The 21,914-nt window shown below is 42.5% G+C and overlaps 1 protein-coding gene across 1 annotated transcript in view; it reads left to right on the forward strand.

Moving 5' to 3' along the window:
* Positions 1–256: 256 nt before the first annotated feature.
* RPF2 (ribosome production factor 2 homolog) overlaps positions 257–21,914 on the forward strand; it is a 45,034-nt gene continuing 23,376 nt past the window's right edge. Inside the window, exons 1-6 of the mRNA XM_073627088.1 lie at positions 257–379; positions 5,872–6,004; positions 6,596–6,633; positions 16,365–16,404; positions 18,526–18,607; positions 21,703–21,779. Coding sequence (XP_073483189.1) covers positions 357–379; positions 5,872–6,004; positions 6,596–6,633; positions 16,365–16,404; positions 18,526–18,607; positions 21,703–21,779 — 393 coding nt within the window. The 5' untranslated portion in view covers positions 257–356. The remainder of the gene's footprint in view (positions 380–5,871; positions 6,005–6,595; positions 6,634–16,364; positions 16,405–18,525; positions 18,608–21,702; positions 21,780–21,914) is intronic.

Below are 21,914 nucleotides of genomic sequence, written 5' to 3' on the forward strand. Positions count from 1 at the left end.
AAAAGTAACTAGCATGTCCAAAATGAAGAATCATCAGTAGCAGCCTCCATATCTTCTCAGTAGAGTTCTCCTTTAAAAGAACAACCTCTGCTAGCAAATTCTATACTTTTCACACCATCTGCCATAACGTCATTTATACAAAGCCTAAAGACGCCCTCATTGCCACTGTTGCCTCGCGATACCATATGACTTTTGTTCTCGCTTAGACTCTCTTAGTTAGTTTCCATGGTAGACGCTCTTCATACTGTAAAACTCTATGGTTCCGCTTTGTTGCTGCATGGTGAGGCTTCCTGGGTTACGTCATTTTGGACGAGCCGGAAGTGCTGTGTACACGTGTGTGAGGAGGAAAATACGAGATGTCTGCCCTGGACAGAGTAGTGTAAGTAGTGGAGTTCTCTGCCTGGAAATGTCTCCCGGGTTCATTCTTTTCACAATTTACAGCTCAAATACACATCAGCGTGACCTGATTCATTCTTCGGTGTGCTTTTCCAGCATCAGAAGAACCGTACTGTAGTGAGTCAGTTGGGTATCATAATACTGAACAGCATTCACTTAGCATACTGACCTTGTTAGGTGGTATCGCAATGTTACCAGGTGGCTCACAAATGTAACGTGAGGAAGGGAAAGAGAAGAAACGTCCAAGTGCTTCTTGGAGTTCTCTGATCTCTTATTATCTCCAGAATTGAGTATCCCTGTAGTAGTCTCCATTCCGGCATCTGTATTGGAGCAATGTGAAGCCCAGCAATTGGGCCTCGCTTTTTCTTCAAACATGGGCAGCTGAAACTACATGGAGCTCAAGCTCTAGATTTATTATTCTTTGTCATGTGGTTTTCATTCTAACTACATGAAGAGTTACCCCCCTTAATGAACAGGCTATTTTTTGAGAAAGGACACTGTGTTACTTTGACAATTACGTTACACTTTACCCAAATAAAATTTGTCTTTTTTCCCCACAAATAGAGCTTTCTTCTGGTGGTATTTGATCACCGCTGCGTTTTTATTTTTTGGGCTATAAACCAAAAAAAAAGACTGAAAATTTTGAAAAAAAAAATGATTTTTTACCTTCTGCTGTGCTCATCCGTGCCACATCAGTGCTTATCCGTACCTCATCCGTACCATATCCATGCCACCCAAATCAGTGCTCATCCGTACCATATCCATGCCACCCACATCAGTGCTCATCCGTACCACAACCATGCCACCCACATCAGTGCTCATCCGTACCATATCCATGCCACCCACATCAGTGCTCATCCGTACCATATCCATGCCACCCACATCAGTGCTCATCCGTACCATATCCATGTCACCCACATCAGTGCTCATCCGTACCATATCCATGTCACCCACATCAGTGCTCATCCGTACCATATCCATGTCACCCACATCAGTGCTCATCCGTACCATATCCATGTCACCCACATCAGTGCTCATCCGTACCACATCCATGCCACATCAATGCTCATCCATGCCACCCACATCAGTTCTCATCCGTACCACATCCATGCCACCCACATCAGTGCTCATCCGTACCATATCCATGTCACCCACATCAGTGCTCATCCGTACCATATCCATGCCACCCACATCAGTGCTCATCCGTACCATATCCATGCCACCCACATCAGTGCACATCCGTACCATATCCATGTCACCCACATCAGTGCTCATCCGTACCACATCCATGCCACATCAATGCTCATCCATGCCACCCACATCAGTGCTCATCCATGCCACCCACATCAGTTCTCATCCGTACCACATCCATGCCACCCCACATCAGTGTTCATCCGTACCACATCCATGCCACCCCACATCAGTGCTCATTCGTACCACATCTATGCCACCCAAATCAGTGCTCATCCTTACCATATCCATACCTCATCAATGCCACATCACTGCTCATCCGTGCCACACTTTTTTTTAATTTATTATACAGGTTTTATATAGAGCCAACAGTTTGTGCAGCGCTTAACAAAATAAAGGCAGACATTACAATTTGGTACAAGAGGAATCAGAGGGCCCTGCTCATTAGAGCTTACAATCTAATAAGGGAGGGTCAATTGATACAAAAGGTAATAGCTATGGTGGATGAGCTGATGGAGGAAGTAAAACAGTGTAAGTTAGAAGCAGGATAGGCTTCTTTAAAGAGAAGGGTTTTCAGGAATCATCTAAAGATGGAAAGATTAGGGTGACAGATTGGTGTAAGGAGTGCCAAAGGATGGCAGAAGCTCTGGAGAAATCCTGGAGGCGAGCATGGGAGGAGGTGACAAGGGATCTAGAGAGCAGGAGGTCTTGGGAGGACCGAATAGAGCGGCTTGGTTGGTATTTTGGGACTAGGTTAGTGATGTAGCTGGGGGCAGAGTTATGGATGGCTTTGTGAGTTATTGTTAGTACTTTGAATTTTATTCGTTGGGTGAGTGGAAGTCAGTGGATGGATTGTCAGAGAGGGGTGGAGGACACTGAATGGTTGGTAAGGTGGATGAGTCTTGCAGCGGCATTCATTATGGACTGAAGGGGGGGATAGTCTATGTAAAGGTAATCCAATTAGGAGGGAGTGGCAGTAGTCGAGGCGAGAGATAACCAGGGAGAGAATTAGAAGCTTGGTGGTGTCATTAGTTAAAAAGGTGCGTCTTCTGAAAATGTTGCGGAGGCTAAGGCGGCATGATTTGGACAGAGATTGGATGTGGGCCTGAAAGGACAGTTGAGAGTCTAAGGTTACCCCTAGCACCCTGGCATGTGGGGACGAACTGATAGATGTGCCATTGATCTTGACAGAGAAGTCAGGGGAGGGGGCATGTGGGGGGGGGGGGGGGGGGGAATATTAGAAGCTCAGTTTTAGATAGATTCAGTTTGAGGAAGTGGTTTAACATCACTGCTCATCAGTTCTCATCCATGCCACTACAGTGCCTCACAAAAGTGTAATAGGTAGTCAAATTAGATTTGAAATATATGCCCCTATAACACCTTATGATGCTTCCTGCATGTTGGGCCTCTGTATGTGGCCAGGCTGTGTAAAAGTCTCACACATGGGGTATCGTCTTACTCAGGAGGAGTAGCAGAATGTATTTTGGGGTGTCATTTTTGCTTTGTACATGCTATGTGTTAGAAATATTTTCTATATGGACAACTTGGTGTAAAAAAAAAAGTGTTTTCATTTTTTCCACATTTTCCAAACTTGTGGAAAAAAAAAAATCACATGTTCAAAAGACTCATTATGCCTCATAGAATTAACATTGGGGTGTTTACTTTCCAAAATGGTGTAATTTTTTTGAGCGTTTCCATTGTCCTGCTGCTCCAGGGCCTTCAAAAATGTGAAAGGTGGTCAAAAAAATTAGATGTGTAATTTATGCTCCTAGAATGCCTGATGTTGCTCCCTGCATGTTGGGCCTCTCCATGTGGCTAGGCTGTGAAAAAGTCTTGCACGTGGTATTGCCATATTCAGGAGGAGTTGCAGAATGTATTTTGGGGTGTAGTTGCAAATATGCATATGCCATGTGAAATAAATAACCTGTTAATATGACAATTTTGTAATGTCTACTTTCCAAAAAGGGGTCATTTGGGGGGGGTATTTGTACTGTCCTGGCTTGTTAGTGTCTCAGAAAAAAAAAACTAAAGTGAAATTCAAAAAAATGTATAAAGTTTTAATAAAATGCAATATAAAAAAAATTAAAGAGCCCCTGCCCCCACTCCAACGCACATAAAAACCTACAATACCAACGTTCTTAACCATTTGCGGACCGGGACATAGCCGAATGACGGCTACAGCTCGGTCGGCTAATTCTGGGAAGGCGTATAATGACGTCCTCCCAGAATCGCACTTCTAGCGCTCCCCCTGGGGCACACACCCAGGAATGTCCATGACCGTCGGGTCTTCCGGACCCGACGCATCACAGATCGGGGTATGAGGCCAATGACAGTGGCCCTTTACTACGTGATCGGTCCGTCAAATGATGGAGCGACTACTTGTAAATATACCGACGCATGTCCGGTTCAGTTCAGGTCATTTGGGGGGAATTTGTACTGTCCTGGCTTGTTAGTCTCGAGAAATGAGGCTGTCAGTACATCAGGTGTGATCAATTTTTTAGTGAGTGGCACCATAGCTTTTACATTCTATAACTTTCACAAAGACCAAATAATATACACTGATTTGGGTTCTTTTTACCAAAGATATGTAGCAGTTAGAACTGCACGATTCTGGCTAAAATGAGAATCACAATTTTTTTGCTTAGAGTAAAGATCACGATTCTCGTGGTGAAACTTCATATTTCACATTATACAAAAAAAAATGGGCTAACTTTACTGTTTAGTTTTTTTTTTTTTTATTCATTAAAGTGTATGTTTTTTAAAAAAAATTGTGTTTGAAAGGCTGCTGTGCAAATACAGTGTGACATAAAATATCGCAACAACCGCCATTTTATTCTCTAGGGTCTCTGCTAAAAAATAAAATATATAATGTTTGGGGGTTCCAAGTAATTTTCTAGCAAAAAATACTGATTTTAACTTGTAAGCAACAAGTGTCAGAAAAAGGTTTAGTCTTTAAGTTGGGGGTCTCAAAGTACCGACCCACGGACAGTAGGGGGAGTGCCGGGCTTAAGAGCTTTATCTCTCCGTCTCCTGTGTCCTTTTCGCCGCATGCTGCTGCAGCCCGGCTGGCTACAGACACCGCACAGGAGAGCAGAGAGAGAACAGAGCTGAGGGAGGATCCGCCCATTGCCCAACCCACCTAGGCACTGATAATAGACCAGAGCCCCGGATCCAGGATCCTGATGTCACCTCAGGGCGGGAGAATGTGGAGTTCTTGGGGTGCCCTGTGTTGAGCCAGGACCTGACAGGAGCCATCAAACTGAGGCTGAGGGGGTATTTGTGTAGGGGGGGTATTTGTAGAGTGTGTAGGGGGGGGTATTTGTAGAGTGTGTAGGGGGGGGGTATTTGTAGAGTGTGTAGGGGGGGGTATTTGTAGAGTGTGTAGGAGGGGGGGGTATTTGTAGAGTGTAGGAGGGGGGGTATTTGTGGAGTGTAGGAGGGGGGGTATTTGTGGAGTGTAGGGGGGGGGGGATTTGTGGAGTGTAGGAGGGGGGGTATTTGTGGAGTGTAGGAGGGGGGGTATTTGTGGAGTGTAGGAGGGGGGGTATTTGTGGAGTGTAGGAGGGGGGGTATTTGTAGAGTGGAGTTTTTAATTTATAGCGCAAAAAAAAAAAACCCAGTGGTGCTTACCACCAAAAGAAGGCTTTATTTGTGTAAAAAAGGACAAAAATTTCATATGGGTACAGTGTTGTATGTCTGAGTAATTGTCATTCAAAATATGAGAGCACTGAAAGCTGAAAATTGGTCTGCTTAGGAAGGAGGTTTAAGTGTCCAGTGGGTAAGGGGTTAAACAAGAATTGCATAACACATATTGGGTATCAGAGCGCATGCCAAAGTGAGATATTTGATTCTGGGGCCATTGCTCATGGTTAACTCTAAACCGATGACCTGTCTCCATTTTCTAGATTTACATAATTTTTAGACTTGATATGTTTGGTATCTATTTACTTACCACAATCTCATCTTTTATATTTTACAAAAATATTTTGTGTTTGTGTATATTAAAATTAATTATAGTGTATATAAAAAAAATATAGGTTTCATAAGCAGTAGCGCAATACAACATATACAGGTAAATTCAAAACTACAATGGTTTTACTCTATCTGCCTTCCAAAAACTGTAATAATGTTTTGGTGTTTTTAGGTAATCCTGAGGGCCAAAAATATGTTAACTTCTATGCAAAAAAATGAAAAACATTGCTTTTGCATTGAAAAGGTTAAAGGAGTGTTTGAACAGGTTTAAGGTGAAGGTATTTTTTGCTGATACTCCTGTTTCTGTTTCAGAAAGCCCAAGACGAGGAGGGCCAAGAGGTTCTTGGAACAGAGGGGACCCAAACTTTCTGAAAATGACAAAAATACTATGCTTATTAAAGGGGGCAATGCTAGCAATACTGTAACACAAGCTTTAAAGGATCTGGTAAGTATGGTAAATTCAATTTTAGGTTGTCAAAGCAATTATCTTAAAATCTTACATTGTTACTGTTTTTTCCCCTCAAAATTACCTTGACAATTAGGTTTCATTTAGTTTATGTAGCTCTATAGCTGTTAAATAATTAAAGGTAATGTCAGTACTGTAACGCCATTGAATTTTGAGTTCTTCAGTACTGTCACTAAGTTGAATTTTACCTCCTATAGCACTGGTCTACAAGGAGAAAGCCTCGGAAATGAAAGTAGCTACATTTTACCAGAATTGGGTCACTAATAAATGAAAATTAAGTCCTGAGTATTAATTGGCTCCAGTTTCCAAGATACCTTCCGCGGACTAGGCCGAAGCCGCGGCCTCGCCTAAAAACTCCTGCCTGCAGCTCCCCAGGACCAACGCGGTGTCCATAAAAAAATAAAAAAAAAACTTGATTCGAAACGTGAATCAAGGTTTTTTTTTTTAAAAAAAATCACAGATTCTTTTTTTAGGGAAAATCGCCCAGCTCTATGCTGTTTTAAACAGTTAATCGTTAATATACCTGGTTTATTATGTGTAATAACTTTGTTGCCTTTTTTTTTCTTTTAGCATGCATTAAAAAAACCATCATGTGTCTTATATAAAAAGTAAGTATTTTTTTTTTAGTTAAACCTGACTTTTTTTTTAAATTAGTTTCTGTTCTGAAAAAATTTCTAAATCTCAGCTTCTGGGTTTGCTGCCACCGACGTAAGCCATACACTGTGTGTGCAAATCTGACAAGTCGATTGACAACTGTCAGGTGAAAGCGATTTGTGGCTGTACACACACCCCCGAATTATGTTTCCTGGCTCGGTGCTCCCATTCCTGGATCCCAGGAAACATCCAATTTGCTGACCTCCCTTAACTGCTTGATAACCGCGACAAAAATGAAAATTGGCCTGGTCAAGAAGGTGGTATAAGTGCCCAGTAAGCAAGTGGTTAACCTAGTAAGAACTCAGAAGTGATGTGTATTACATCTCTTCTGGGTTCCGCTGTAATTTTCCCTTTTTATGAAAATTTTGTGCTTGATAAACCATTGTGCTACTATCATGTGACATAAAATGTGACTACCACTACTGTATATACTCGAGTATAAGTCGATCCGAATATAAGCCGAGGGAAGTCATTCTAGCTGAGATAAAAATGTTCATCATGGGAAGGGAACGACAACCTGACTAAAAAGTGTAAATCACTGGTAAGTTCATATTCAAAATATATAAAATAATATATAAAATATACCTATTGACTAGATTGTAAGCCGAGGGTGGGAAATGCAGCAGCTTCTGGTAAATTTCAAAAGTGCCCATGAAATGCAGCCTGCCAGTGCCCATCATGTACAGTCTATTAGTGCCCATGACAAGCAGCCTGCCAGTGCCAATCATGTACAGCCTATTAGTGCCCATGACATGCAGCCTTCCAGTGCCCATCATGTACAGCCTATCAGTGCCCATGACATGCAGCCTGCCAGTGCCCATCAGGTACAGCCTACCAGTGCCTGGTAATGAGATGAGTTGTCCCACAGTGGGGAAGGCAGCTATGGAGTCAGGCTGAGGGTTTTGTATCGGCAGAGAAGAGGTTATTGCAGTACTGAGACTCACCTCATGGCTGACTGCAGAGGTATCCATTCGCATTTTTGCCTTTGCAGGGTTGCTGAAGATCGGGGTTCCCAGTGGAAACAGTGGAGGCTCCATTCTGGCCCTCAGGCATGTGTCGTGGCTCAGCTGGGAGAGAGTGGCGCTGCGCTGATTGCAGGGAGAGGAGAGCTGGCTCTGAATCGCCGTGCAGCCGCTGTAACGATTTCCCACCTCCTATGACACACGGCACAATGATCACTGTGCCGTCTGTCATGAGAGGAGGCAGGACATGCGGCTGGCTGCGCGGCAATCTGAAACAGCATGGGAGGGAGGGGCGCCGGGCCGATGATTCACAATCGGCCAGCGGCACGGCCCCGCCCCTTTTTCTCCTCCATTTCGGACTTTATTTTAACTCACTCGCGTATAAGCCGAGGTGGGTTTTTTCAGCCAAAAAAATGGGCTGAAAAACTTGGCTTATAATCGAGTATATATGGTATTTTATTCACTTTATTTACAGTTTTCAGAAAATATATAGTTTTGGGTGTCTTAACCCCTTTTCCTAAAAGAACCTACCATATACCGGAGCCATAGCTGCAGTCATGACCCCAGTATAGTTTGTTTTATCTGGTCTTGCTGAAAAATGTAAAAGCAATTTGAGAGCTAAAAAGCCACCTGATTGCTTTTACAGCCAGCAGAAGGGGATCCTTATACTCTCCTGCTCTGCCTTCACAGGCTCTCCTGTGCCTCCAGGGAGCCCATGACTGAAGTCGGCGGTTCCGTCGGCTTACCATAGAGACGACCAAGGATCTTGGTTTGATCAGATGCTTTTAAGGGCAGAGCAGACATCTGAGGTCTAATAAACCCGATATATCTCAGTAATGAGTACCAACCACTGTCCATGCTTTTCCCTTGTGATAGTAAACTTAGAGACCGTTTAAAAATAAAATAAATAAAATTAAATTCTAACACGTGACATGTTGGGTATCTATTTACTCAGTGTGACATCATCTTTTATATTTAACCAAAAAAGTGGTTATTTTTTTGTGTTTTTGTGCATTAAAACTCACTAAAGTGTATTTTTTTTTTTTTTAAATTGCATTAAAAATACCATGCCACATAAAAATCTGCAACACCTATCATTTTATTCTCTAGAATCTCTGCTTAAAAAATATATAATGTAAGTAATTTTCTAGCAAATAAATATGTTTTTTTTACATATATGTGAGAAGTGTCAGAATAGGGCCGGGTGTTGAAATGTTTAAAGCTGTAATAAATCCAAAAGCAAACATTTGCTTTTGTAGCACCTGTACATACAGTGGGGGAAAAAAGTATTTAGTCAGCCACCGATTGTGCAAGTTCTCCCACTTAAAAAGATGAGAGAGGCCTGTAATTGTCATCATAGGTATACCTCAACTATGAGAGACAAAATGTGGAAACAAATCCGGACAATCACATTGTCTGATTTTTGAAAGAATTTATTTGCAAATTATGGTGGAAAATAAGTATTTGGTCACCTACAAACAAGCAAGATTTATGACTCTAACAGACCTGTATCTTCTTATTTAAGAGGCTCCTCTGTCCTCCACTCATTACCTGTATTAATGGCTCCTGTTTGAACTTGTTATCAGTATAAAAGACACCTGTCCACAACCTCAAACAGTCACACTCGAAACTCCACTATGGTGAAGACCAAAGAGCTGTCGAAGGAAACAAAATTGTAGACCTGCACCAGGCTGGGAAGACTGAATCTGCAATAGGCAAGCAACTTGGTGTGAAGAAATCAACTGTGGGAGCAATAATTAGAAAACGGAAGACATACAAGACCACTGATAATCTCCCTCGATCTGGGGCTCCACGCAAGATCTTACCCCGTGGGGTCAAAATGATCACACGAACGGTGAGCAAAAATTCCAGAACCACGCGGGGGGACCTAGTGAATGACCTGCAGAGAGCTGGGACCAAGTAAAAAAGGCTACCATCAGTAACACACTACGCCGCCAGGGACTCAGATCCTGCAGTGCCAGATGTGTCCCCCTGCTTAAGCCAGTACATGTCCGGGCCCGTCTGAGGTTTGCTAGAGAGCATTTGGATGATCCAGAAGAGGATTGGGAGAATGTCATATGGTCAGATGAAACCAAAGTTGGTAGAAACACAACTCGTCGTGTTTGGAGGAGAGAGAATGCTGAGTTGCAACCAAAGAACACCATACCTACTGTGAAGCATGGGGGTGGCAACATCATGCTTTGGGGCTGTTTCGCTGCAAAAGGAACAGGACGACTGATCCCTGTACATGAAAGAATGAATGGGGCCACGTATCGTGAGATTTTGAGTGCAAACCTCCTCCCAACAGCAAGGGCATTGAAGATGAAACGTGGCTGGGTCTTTCAGTATGACAATGATCCCAAACACACTGCCCAGGTAACGAAGGAGTGGCTTCGTCAGAAGCATTTTAAGGTCCTGGAGTGGCCTAGCCAGTCTCCAGATCTCAACCCCATAGAAAACCTTTGGAGGGAGTTGAAAGTCCCTGTTGCCCAGCGACAGCCCCAAAACATCACTGCTCTAGAGGAGATCTGAATGGAGGAATGGGCCAACATACCAGCAACAGTGCGTGACAACCTTGTAAAGACTTACAGAAAACGTTTGACTTCTGTCATTGCCAACAAAGGATATACAGTATAACAAAGTATTGAGATGAACTTTTGATATTGACCAAATACTTATTTTCCACCATAATTTGCAAATATATTCTTTCAAAAATCAGACAATGTGATTGTCTGGATTTGTTTCCACATTTTGGCTCTCATAGTTGAGGTATACCTATGATGACAATTACAGGCCTCTCATCTTTTTAAGTGGGAGAACTTGCACAATTGGTGGCTGACTAAATACTTTTTTGCCCCACTGTACCTTTCAAATCCTCCTGTCACAGACACTCTGGCAGGCAAAGCTCTGGCGATTTCAAGTAGTATGCTACTAAGCCCCAACTTCACACTTTCATTGTGAGTTAATATACATGTTAGCTGCTGTGTAGCTAAACTGGGTTTAAAAACAAAAATTTTTATTGATGTATGTATTCTTCACAAAAGTACCTTCTATTGCTCTCAGCCTCCTTCAAATCTCCAAATTCCTTTCTCTATGGTATGTAGGAATGTTCTTTTGCGTGTGTGTGTGTGTGTGTGTGTGTGTGTGTGTGTGTGTGTGTGTGTGTGTGTGTGTGTGTACGCATGCTGCTTATTCCAAACCAACAGAAGTAAGGGGGGAGAGGAGTGGTTTGGGAACTCACGGAAGATGTTACAAGGAGGCAGAAAAACCACAGTAAAATATTTTTTTAAATGGATTACACAGCCATTAACTACTTCCAGATCGGGTCTTTTCTGGCACATTTTGTTTATATGTAAAAATCAGTATTTTTTGATAGAAATTTACTTAGAACCCCTAAACATTATATATATTTTTTCAAAGCAGAGGGCCTAGAGAATAAATTGGTGGGTTTTGTAATTTTTTTTTATGTCACATGGTATTTGCGCAGCGTTTTTTCAAATGGAATTTTTTGGGAAAAAAAATACCAGTTACACTTACCGGTAACGTTGTTTCTGGGAAGTCTTCCAGGATGGCACCCTGAGAGATGACTGGTCCCACCTGACAGGAAACACAATCAACAAAGAGGTTAAAACCCCCACCCCTCCCTGTGCTCCTCAGTTGTGAAAAAGTATTGACCCACACCAGTGAACGAGAGTGAAATACCTCAAAACTCCATACAAAACCAACATACCAAAAGAGCGGGTGTGAAGTAGGCCTGCCGTCCTGGAAGACTTCCAAGAAACACCATTACCGGTAAGTGTAACTGGTCATTTTCTCAAGTCGACTTCCAGGACAGCACCCTGAGAGAAGAGCAAGAAGTAGCTCAGGCCTACCTTAGGGCGGGACAACAGCTTGTAGGACCTTCCTACCAAATGCCAGATCAAGAGATGACAGTCACTCCACCCTGTAGTGTCTCAGGAAGGTGCTCTGGCTTGTCCATGCAGCTGGTCTGCATATTTGCTCCACTGATGCTCCGGCCCTTTCTGCCCAAGAGATCGCCAGAGACTGAGTGGAATGTGCTTTAAGGTTATTCGGGGCTGCCCTACCAGCCTGATCATAGGCTAAAATAATAGTCTGCTTGATCCATCTTGCTATGGATGCTTTAGACGCTTGCTGACATTTCTTCTGGCCAGAAAAACTAACTAATAATTGGTTGGACCTTCTAAACTCTCTTACTCATTCTAAATAAGCCAACAGACAATGTCTGACATCTAAACAATGAAAGTTTCTCTCTCAATGAACTTTCTCTCTCATTCTGAGGATTGGTACAAAATGAAGGAAGGACAATCTCTTGAGTTCTATGGAACCTTGAGGCTACCTTCGGAAGGTACAGGGGGTCCTGCCTGAGTACAACCCTGTCATCAAATAATAGAGAAAAGGGCTCTTTTATTGAAGGAGCCTGGATGTCGCCTATCCTCCTGGCCGTTGTCACCACCAACCGGAAGGCTGTCTTTAGTGTAAGCAACTTAAGAGGACTAAGACGTTAACTGCTCAAATGATGCCCTGGTTAGAGCTTCCAAGACTAGCGTAAGGTCCCAAGGCGGAAACTTGCTCATCTGCACTGGGGACAGTCTATCTCTGGCTGACAAGAATCTTTTAATAAAGGGGTCCAGAGCCAACCTCCTGTCCAAAAAAGTGGACAAGGCTGCGACCTGAACCTTAAGTATCTTGGTCACCAACCCCTGATCCTCGCCATCCTGGAGAAAGACCAGGATGGCTGGGATCTCTTGTTGGGAAGTCCCCTTCGCCTGGCACCAGTGCGAGAAGACTCCTCAGACCTTGGTGTAAATACGCCTGATATTTGGCTTCCTGCTTAAAAGAAGGGTGTTGATTACTCTCTCAGAACATCCCCTTTTTTACAGGCTCTCCCTTTTAAGAGCCAAGCTGTCAGCCTGAAGAAGCTGGAATCTGGGTGGCAGACTGGGCCCGCCGCCCTGGAAGGTGCTGAGGGGGAGCTATGGGCCAATTTCCCAGGGAAGGGAACCAGGTCCTCTTGGGCCACCAAGGGGCGATCAGAATCAGTCTGCCCTCTGAGAGACTCAGCTTCTGCAGTATCCTTGGGATCAGAACTAAGGTGGAAAGGCATATGCCAAGTGGAAGTCCCAGACTTGGGCCAGCGCGTCTACCCCACCTCTGAACCCGCTCTCCTGGAACCAGAGTCGAAGTTCCTGTAAGTTAGTCCCCCAACCGCTTGCATCTGTTGTTACTCTGAGGGATTGGAGTTGGGCCCAAAGGTGGCCCTCCTGCAACCTCTGAGGATTGAGCCACCACTGCAGAGACTTCTTCACCCTTTCTGGAATGGGAACCCTGTTGTCCAGCATTCCTCTCTTCCCTTCCCAGGAGGATAGGAGGAATTGCTGAGGGTCTTCGAATGGAGCTGAGCCCATGGGACCATGGTGATGCAGGATGTCTTGAGCCCGCAAACGCTCGTGACCCTTCTGTAAGAGACCTCTTCTAAGTTTAGAAGGGATGCTACTGCTGCAGTGAGGCCCTCTACCTTGGTCTGGGCAGGAACCAGCGAGGATTTCTCCTGGCTGATAATCCACCCCAGGGACTCCAAGGTACTCACTACCTTGGCCAGGTCGGAGAGAAGGAGATATTGACTCTGTTTGTAAACCAGTATGTCACCGAGATAGGGGATCAGCGCTACCCCTTGGAGATGAAGGAATGCAACCACCTCTGCCAGGATCTTTGTAAACACTCTTGAACTGGCTGCCAGTCCAAAGGGTAGGGAAGAGAACTGCCAGTGCTGTACTCCCTGCTCTGAGGGGATCATTAACCTTAGAAAGGCCTGGTGCTCTGGAAAAATAGGGACGTGAAGATAGGCATCCTTCAAGTCTATCGTTACCATAAATACGTCCTTCAGAAGGTGCTTTCTGATCGTATAGACGTGTTTCCTGTCAGGTGGGACTAGTCATCTCTCAGGGTGCTGCCCTGGAAGACGACTTGAGAAAAAAAACTTTTTTGAAAGTGCAAAAAAAGTTGCAAAAAAAAACACAATTAATAACACATTTTTTTTTGTATAAGATAAAAGATGAAGTTACGCTGAGTAAATCAATACCAAACATGTCATGCTTTAAAATTGCGCACACCCGTGCAACAGAGACAAATAACGTAAATTTTACTATCCATAGCCGGCATTTTAAAAGTATTTACAGGTTACCACTTTAGATTTACAGAGGAGGTCTGGTACTAGAATTACTGCCCATGATCTGACGTTCAAAGTGATACGATCACTGTTTGCATGCGCGCGGGGCCAAAGCGCGCGTTCGCCTTTGTGCGAAAGCAAGGGAGGACGGGGGCACTTTAACCGCTTAAGCCCCGGACCGTTTGGCTGGCCAAAGAGCAGAGCACTTTTTGCGATTTGGCACTGCATCGCTTTAACTGACAGTTGCGCAGTCGTGCGACGTGTCTCCTAAACAAAATTGATGTCCTTTTTTTTCCCACAAATAGATCTTTCTTTTGGTGGTATTTGATCTGCTGTTTTTATTTTTTGCGCTATAACCAAAAAACAGTGACAATTTTGAAAAAAACGCATTATTTTTTACTTTTTTGCTATATTAAATATCCCCAAAAAATATAAAAAGGAACTTTTTTTTCCCTCAATTTAGGCCGATACGTATTCTTCTACATATTTTTGGTAAAAAAAAAATCGCAATAAGCGTATATTGATTGGTTTGCGCAAAAGTTATAGCGTCTACACAATAGGGGATAGTTTTATGGCTTTTTTATTAATTTTTTTTTTTTTTTTACTAGTAATGGCGGCGATCAGCGATTTTTATCGTGACTGCGACATTATGGTGGACACGTCAGACAATTTTGACACATTTTAGGGACCATTGGCATTAATACAGCGATCAGTGCTAATAAAAAGCATTGATTACTGTAAAAATGTCACTGGCAGTGAAGGGTTTAACCACTAGGGGGCAGGGAAGGGGTTAATGTGTGTCCTATTGTGTGTTCTAACTGAAGGGGGATGGGACTGTGCAGGGAAACTAACAGATCGCTGTTCATACTCTGTATGAACAGACGATCTGTCATTTCAACCCTCAGAGAATCGGAAACTGTGTGTTTACACACACAGCTCCCGGTTCTCCGTGTGCCCCGAGCAATCGCAGGAGCCTGGCGGCGATCGCCGCCGGGTACTCGCATCAGCTCGAGGGGCACATGCGCCGCCTAGTTGCTGTTTATGCTACAGACGTAATATACCGGCGATTTGCACAGCCAAGTCATACTGCAGCAGTACAACTGCAGCGGCTGGTCGGCAAGCGGTTAAAAAACCATTTATTTTAATTACTTATTTATACTGTTGCTTTAACTTTTGTTTTGTTTTTTAAGCATTCAAAAACACCAAGATCGGTGTTTCTGAATACTTTTGATTTTCGAAAAATGGCGCCGATGGTTTCCATGTGAACCGGAAGTCATGTCATGTCATCGCTTCCCGGTTACTATTACGAACATCCGATACTGGCCAGCCGGTGGACATGCTGGCTGGTCGCTCGGGTCTGCCAGTGGGACAGGAGCGCTCCAGAGACCTGTGGGAGGGGGGGACATCTAGTGAGCCACTCCAATTGCTATTACAAGAGAGCCAAATGCCGGTTCTAAAAAACGATACCAGGGTGATTCCTGCAGCTGCCGGCATCATCCCGGTATAACCACCAAAATTCCAGCGACATACAGATACCTTGCTGGACGGTAAGTGGTTAAGTAGTGGATGTGCATGGATTATTTTTGGAGGATAAAGGATATCGTTTAGTATCTGCACAGTATCTCTCTTCTCTGGGCTTCTGGTAATGGGCACCTATATTTTCCCATGCATACCAGCCCTCTGGTAGACCCAGCACTTTATCAAAACATTGCTTGATCTCTGAAATGGCCACCAGAATCTTCAGTGTCAGATCTTTCCACTCTCTGCCATAGTAGACACTGTACTGAAGGAAATATGCATAACTGCTCTACTGACCTGCTCTATTAAAAAATATAGTGTCTGTCATGCTGATTCAACGGCTTCAATAATCTCTGAATCATTGGAACATGCATGCACCTTAGGAATGCCCACTTCACTTTCAGCAGACTTGTTCCAATGTATTGAAAGTATTAGGGCTAGGGGTAAGTGGGTAATTTTATTTTTTCATAATTTTTAAATTTTAGTTGAATTTGACAGTTTCTCCACTCTAAAAGTAGTACCTAAGAACAGGCACCACCTCTCCTGTCTATAAAAGCTCACACTGGGGGAGATTTACTAAAACTGGCACACACAGAATCTGCTGCAGCTGTGAATGTTAACCAACCAACTTCTAACTTCAGCCTTTTCAATTAAGCTTTGACAATAAAACCTAGAAGCTGATTGATTACTCTGCACAACAGCACCAGGTTCTGTGTGCACCAGTTTTAGTAAATCTTCCCCACTGTGTCCCATTTGAGGTTACGTTCTTTGCTGTGTAGGGATAATACTTTTCTGGCCTATCACGTCAGCACAGGACATTGTGTGCTGACGTGAGGATAGGCCAGGAAAGGAAAATCACGGTAAGTATTTGATAACAATTTTCCATATTGCCCTTAGCTCGCCAGAGTGCCTTGCTGGCCAACAAGGCTGAAGATTGAAGCCTTGCCTTTTCTATGTTTGATTATAATATAGGTCTTCTCTGTTTCAATTATCTAATCTCTTACCATGTTTTGTTTAGGAAAAATATGACAAGACCGTTTGAAGATCAGACATCAGTGGTAATTTTTAGAAAAATATGTAAATGTATGGGATGTGAGCTTTTTTAAATGCACTTTTGTCATTCTAGCTTATCAGAATCCAAGAGAAAAAAGCATGTGTCAAAGTTTACGAGTGATTAAATTTAACCCTTTTCTGCCCTCCCTTTAAACATTTATGAACACCTGAGGGTGGGAAGGATCAGTGACAATGTGACTACAGTCAGTGGTCCCATGATCGTAAGCCAGTCCTATGACAGCTCAGTCTTTGTGCTGGGGGCGTACAGTGAGCACTCTGTCAGCACATAAACATTGGCCACCCAGCACACATACAGCGGGTAAAATAAGTTTTGAACACGTCACCATTTTTCTAGGTAAATATATCTCTAAAGGTGCTATTGACATTACATTTTCACAACATGTCGGCAACAAACCATACAATCCACGCATACAAAGAAACCAAAACAAATAAATCCAGAAATGAAGTTATGTGTAATAAAATGGAATGACACAGGGAAAAAGTATTGAACACGCTAACTGAAATTTATTAGACAATTACAGTACAATCAGTTTGTAGCATACAGGTATAGGCATCAATAGTTTACTTTCCTACAGGGATTCACCTCCCATCTGACAGTATTAATCCCAGGTGTGTCAAACCCCTATCCATCTTTGGTAAGTATTCCCAACCCATCACTGTATCATCTCGTATACCTTCGGACATAGCAGTTAACTAGGAACGGGCAGCGTGAAAGAGAGGAGGGTCGGGGGAGAGTGGGTAGAGGGGGGAGAGAAGGACCAGGTGGGGGGGACAACCAGAGGATGATCCATCCATCAGTACTGGTGGGGGGGGGACCCAGGTATTAGCCACAAGCATTTCTCCATGACCACACTTTAGCTAAATTCCCCGGGCATTGTCTGCTTTCATATGTGAGTCTGTACAGGGGCAGCACTGAGTTCACCGAGCTTTGTCAAGAAGCATGAGTAGGGGGTTCCTCCGACTTTCATTTCAGCAGTATCTCCCATCTAGCATAGTATAGTGAGTAGGTCAGACACAGTTTACAATATCTGTTCCCATCTATAAATCCAGATCTTTCTGAAGCTCTCCACAAGTGGCTCTTGGACAACTCTTCTAAAAATTCTTTTCACTCCTCTGTCAGAAATCTTGCGAGGAGAACCTGGTTGTAGGCGGTTTATGGTGAAATGATGTTCTTTCCACTTCTGGATTGCTCACTGGAACATTCGGAAGTTTAGAAATCCTTCTGTAACAAATGCCATTAGTATGTTTTGCAACAATAATGTTGAGAATGTCTTGAGAGAGCTCTTTGCTTTTACCCATCATGAGATGTTTCTTGTGTGACACCTTTTTTATATTCCATCAGTTGAGACCGAACCAGCTGATATTAATTTGCCCTGACAAGAGGCAGGGTTGCTTTCTAATTACTGATAGATTTCTGCCGGTGTCCTGGATTTCTGTGCCTTTTTGCACCTTCCTTTCTTTGTGTTCAATGCTTATTCCCTGTGTCATTCCATTTTATTACACAACTTTATTTCTGAACTTATTTGTTTTTGTTTCTTTATATGTATGGATTGCATGGGTTGTTACCGATATGTGGTGAAAATTTAATGTCAATAGCACCTTTAGAAATATTTTTATCTAGAAAAATGGTGACGTGTTCAATACTTACCGTATTTTACCCTCTGTAAGTGTGGAGAAGTAGGCATTAAAACACACCCTTTTGCTGCCGCACACGTGTTAAGTAGTTGTAAAGTGGTTAAAAATTAGTTTGCCACTTGGTTAGTCTCACCTCTGTCCTGCACACGGGTAATACTCATACCCAGTATACATATACTGCCAAAAGTAAGGCCAGCTAACGCTCTACTGTAAATATTGGGAAATGTTTGAGTGAACTTTAGTGCAATGTGACCCCAGGGCAATAAAGCAGATAAATTCAGTCACCTGTTCACCATCCTTCCCTTTTTTTTTTTTTTATTATCTTCAGAACACCACAGCAGTTATCAATCACGCAGTCTACTGGTTGCTGCGAGTAGTTTAGGTGAACAAGAAAGACTGACAAAGAAAAAATATATTTTCCTCTCTGATAATGAAGTAATTGTGTTCTTCTGCTATTGTGTATGCATTAGGAATTTTTCTCGAAGAAATCAGACTGCTCACTGTTTGTGTTTGGTTCCCATAACAAGAAACGCCCTAACAACCTGATCTTTGGTGAGGTTATATATTGTTCTCCCCAGTATTTGTTTTTTATTTGGAAGTGATTTTATTATTTCGTTGTGTGGTATATTTACTGTAAAAGTATCAAAAGATATTATGTTCAAGTAATACAGCAATAATGCAGGGTTACAGCTGTAGAACATCTATCCATAAATGTGTAAGCTGTTTACGTAAGTAAGATACAAGGGTTTATGGAGTCAATAAAAAGATGTATGAACAAGTACAAAATAAAATCAAAGGGAAAATGAAAAGCTTGTTGCTATGTAAATCAAACAATTTCTAAAAACTGTTTCTGATTTTTCATCTCTTATTTTCTAGTAAAACTGTTGGCGCTGTGACAGTAACTGAAGGGAAATCTTCATTAAAAAAAATAATATAGCGTATAAAATTGCCACTGAAACCATTTTGTAATTTATTGCTCCTAAAAATTATCTTTGCATTTCAATCTGAAACCGCTATAGTTGTTTAAGCACTTGACCTCCAGAAGGCTTTGCCTCCTTCATGACCAGGGTATTTTTTGCAATTCAGCACTGTGCTACTAATTCAGTACTGCTACTACTTATTTTTTTTTCCCACACAAATAGAGCTTTCTTTTGGTGGTATTTGAACACCACTGGGCTTTTTTAAATTATATAAATGAAAAATACAGAAAATTTAAAAAAAAAACCAATAGTTTCTACTTTCTGTTAAATATAATCAAGTTTATTCATAAATTTAGGCCAAAATGTATTCTGCTATGTCTTTTGTAAAATCCAAACTGCATTTTTGGGGACACTAGTATAGTTCTGATCGTGATAAAGATACTGATCGTATAGATACTATACTGGTAATTGCGATGATCAGCGATTTATAATGACACTGTGATAGTGTGGTGGACAATCTAGCGCTAACTGACACTGGCTGGGAGGGACACTAACTGATGTCGCTAGTGGCACTAATACAGTGATAATACTGTACTAATGCCCCTGGCTGGGAAAGGCTTAACATCTAGGGGCAATCAAGGGGTTAACTGTGTACCTAACAAGTAATGTGTGCTGCTTTTACTAACATCATCTGTTTTGCTTTTTCTACCTGAAATCAGAGTTGATTCCAGGTAGAAGAAACTATCTGTGCACAGAATTTTGTGTTTGTAAATGTAGAACTCTGTGCTGTGATCACAGCCAGTTAGCAGATTTCAGCCATTATCATTGTGTCCAATCACAGCAGGGGGCACGTGCATGCCATCAAACCAGAAAGTACACCACGACATACGAGTACATTGAGGTGCCTGGCTTTGCCGCCCACTCGCAGTACATCTACTGTGAGCGGGTCAGCAAGAGGTTAAAGCAGTCAAAAAATTGAATGCAGCCTCTTGACATTTTGTTGGTGTGCAGAACACCCCAAAAATATAATTTCCTGCTTGTGTGATTGACTCACTGATTATCTTAAACATCAGCACTAAGAAACAAGTGAAATTTTAGGCATCTTCTGCAGTAAGGATTTCATGTTTGGTGAGATATTGCCTAAGGGGGGATATTGCTTCTATAAGGATTCAGACTGCCACTTTTCCCATTGGAACGGGAGGCCCGGTAAGAGCGGCGGGAGGGGGGTCCTCCCCTCCCACTCCTCCGGTATAACAGCCGAGTGGCTTTTAGCCGCATTGGTTGTTATATCTGGATAGCCGATCGCCAGCTCTAAACAACAGTACTGGGATCATGCCTGCAGCTGCAGGCATTATCCCGGTATAACCCCGGAAAGCAGAGTACGCACATCTGCGTATTCTCGGCGGGAAGGGGTTAAACTGTATGTGTCCATACTTTACCAGCTGCAAGTCCTCATACTCTATGGCTTTATGACTTGGTAATGGGTTGTGCCACACTTTTTTTTTTTTTTTTTATATTATAGATGACAAGCTATTTACTAAAAGCTGCTATCATTGTTGGTCTACTGTCCCTGTCTGCATTTTAAAGCAGAACTAAACTCTCATATCTTTTACAGTCAAGGAAGCTGCCGTCTTAGCCTTTGTTTGATCTGCAGTTGCTATGGTGCTGCACATGTGATCACTATGACACCAGCCATTTGATGGCTTGACAGTTTAGTTGAAGGCTGACACAAGCACACTGGTAACTAACAGTTTTAATTCATGGTGTGCCTTGAATGTGTGTTGGTGGGTTTAGTTCCACTTTATTGAAAATACAAATTTGACTCATCTCTGCTGTCAGCAGCAAGGATGAGTCATCGGTTGTTAAGGAGCCGGCACCGTAAGCATCCTAACAACATCCCTGTTGTCAGCAGGGAATTCTTACCTATTTAAAAAAAAAAAAAAAAAGTGGCATGCGGGTTCTCACCCTTAATCCATACCAGGTCCTTTGGGTTTGGTATGGATTTTGAAAAGGGACCCACGCCACAAAAAATGTGTTGGGTCCCCCTCAAATAGTACACCAGGCCCTTTGGTCTGGTTTGAATTTTAAGAGGAACCCTTCCCCACAACCCTGGTCCAGTGATTGTGGGGGTGTGGGAGGTAGCTTATCAGGATCTGGGAGCCCCCAGATCCAAATATTGTTGTTTGAGAAAGTGAAGTTCCATTTTAATGTTTTACCACCTGATGTGTTAAGTGTAATTTTTTTGGTAAACACTTTTTTAAGGCGGCACAGTGCTGTAGTGTGTAGCACTCTCACCTAGCAGTAAAAAGGGTCGCTGGTTCGAATCCCAACCACAACACTACCTGCCTGGAGTTTGCATGTTCTCCCTGTGCCTGCGTGGGTTTCCTCCGGGTACTCCGGTTTCCTCCCACACTCCAAAGACATGCTGGTAGGTTACTTGGCTTCTGTCCATGGCTATATATACCTTAAATAAACCTTAAATAAAAAAAAAAAAATATATATATATATATATATATATATATATATATAATAGATGAGCATCTTAATGAGACACAATGTACAGGGATAGGGACAATTGTAGAAATGCACCCTCACTCAGGTTGAACTGGATGGACTGGTGTCTTTATTCAACCTTACTATGTAACTATGTAAATTGGAAAGCTCTGCGTCTGTATAGAATTAGTTTATTATTTTTCCTGTGTGAATCACTTTTTTTTTGCTTACTAGGTCGCATGTATGATTTCCATGTGCTGGATATGGTTGAGCTAGGAATGGAAAAATATGTGTCCTTGAAGGAGTTTAAGGTACATAGATTTACGATGTATGTAAAAAAAATATTTATATATAATATAAAATCTGTGCAAAAGTTTTAGGCAGGTGTAAAAAAATGCTGGAAATTAAGAATGCTTTCAGAAATAGAAGTATTTATTTAATAGTTT

This window comes from Aquarana catesbeiana, linkage group LG04, assembly GCF_042186555.1.
Source record: "Aquarana catesbeiana isolate 2022-GZ linkage group LG04, ASM4218655v1, whole genome shotgun sequence".
Lineage (NCBI taxonomy): Eukaryota > Metazoa > Chordata > Amphibia > Anura > Ranidae > Aquarana > Aquarana catesbeiana.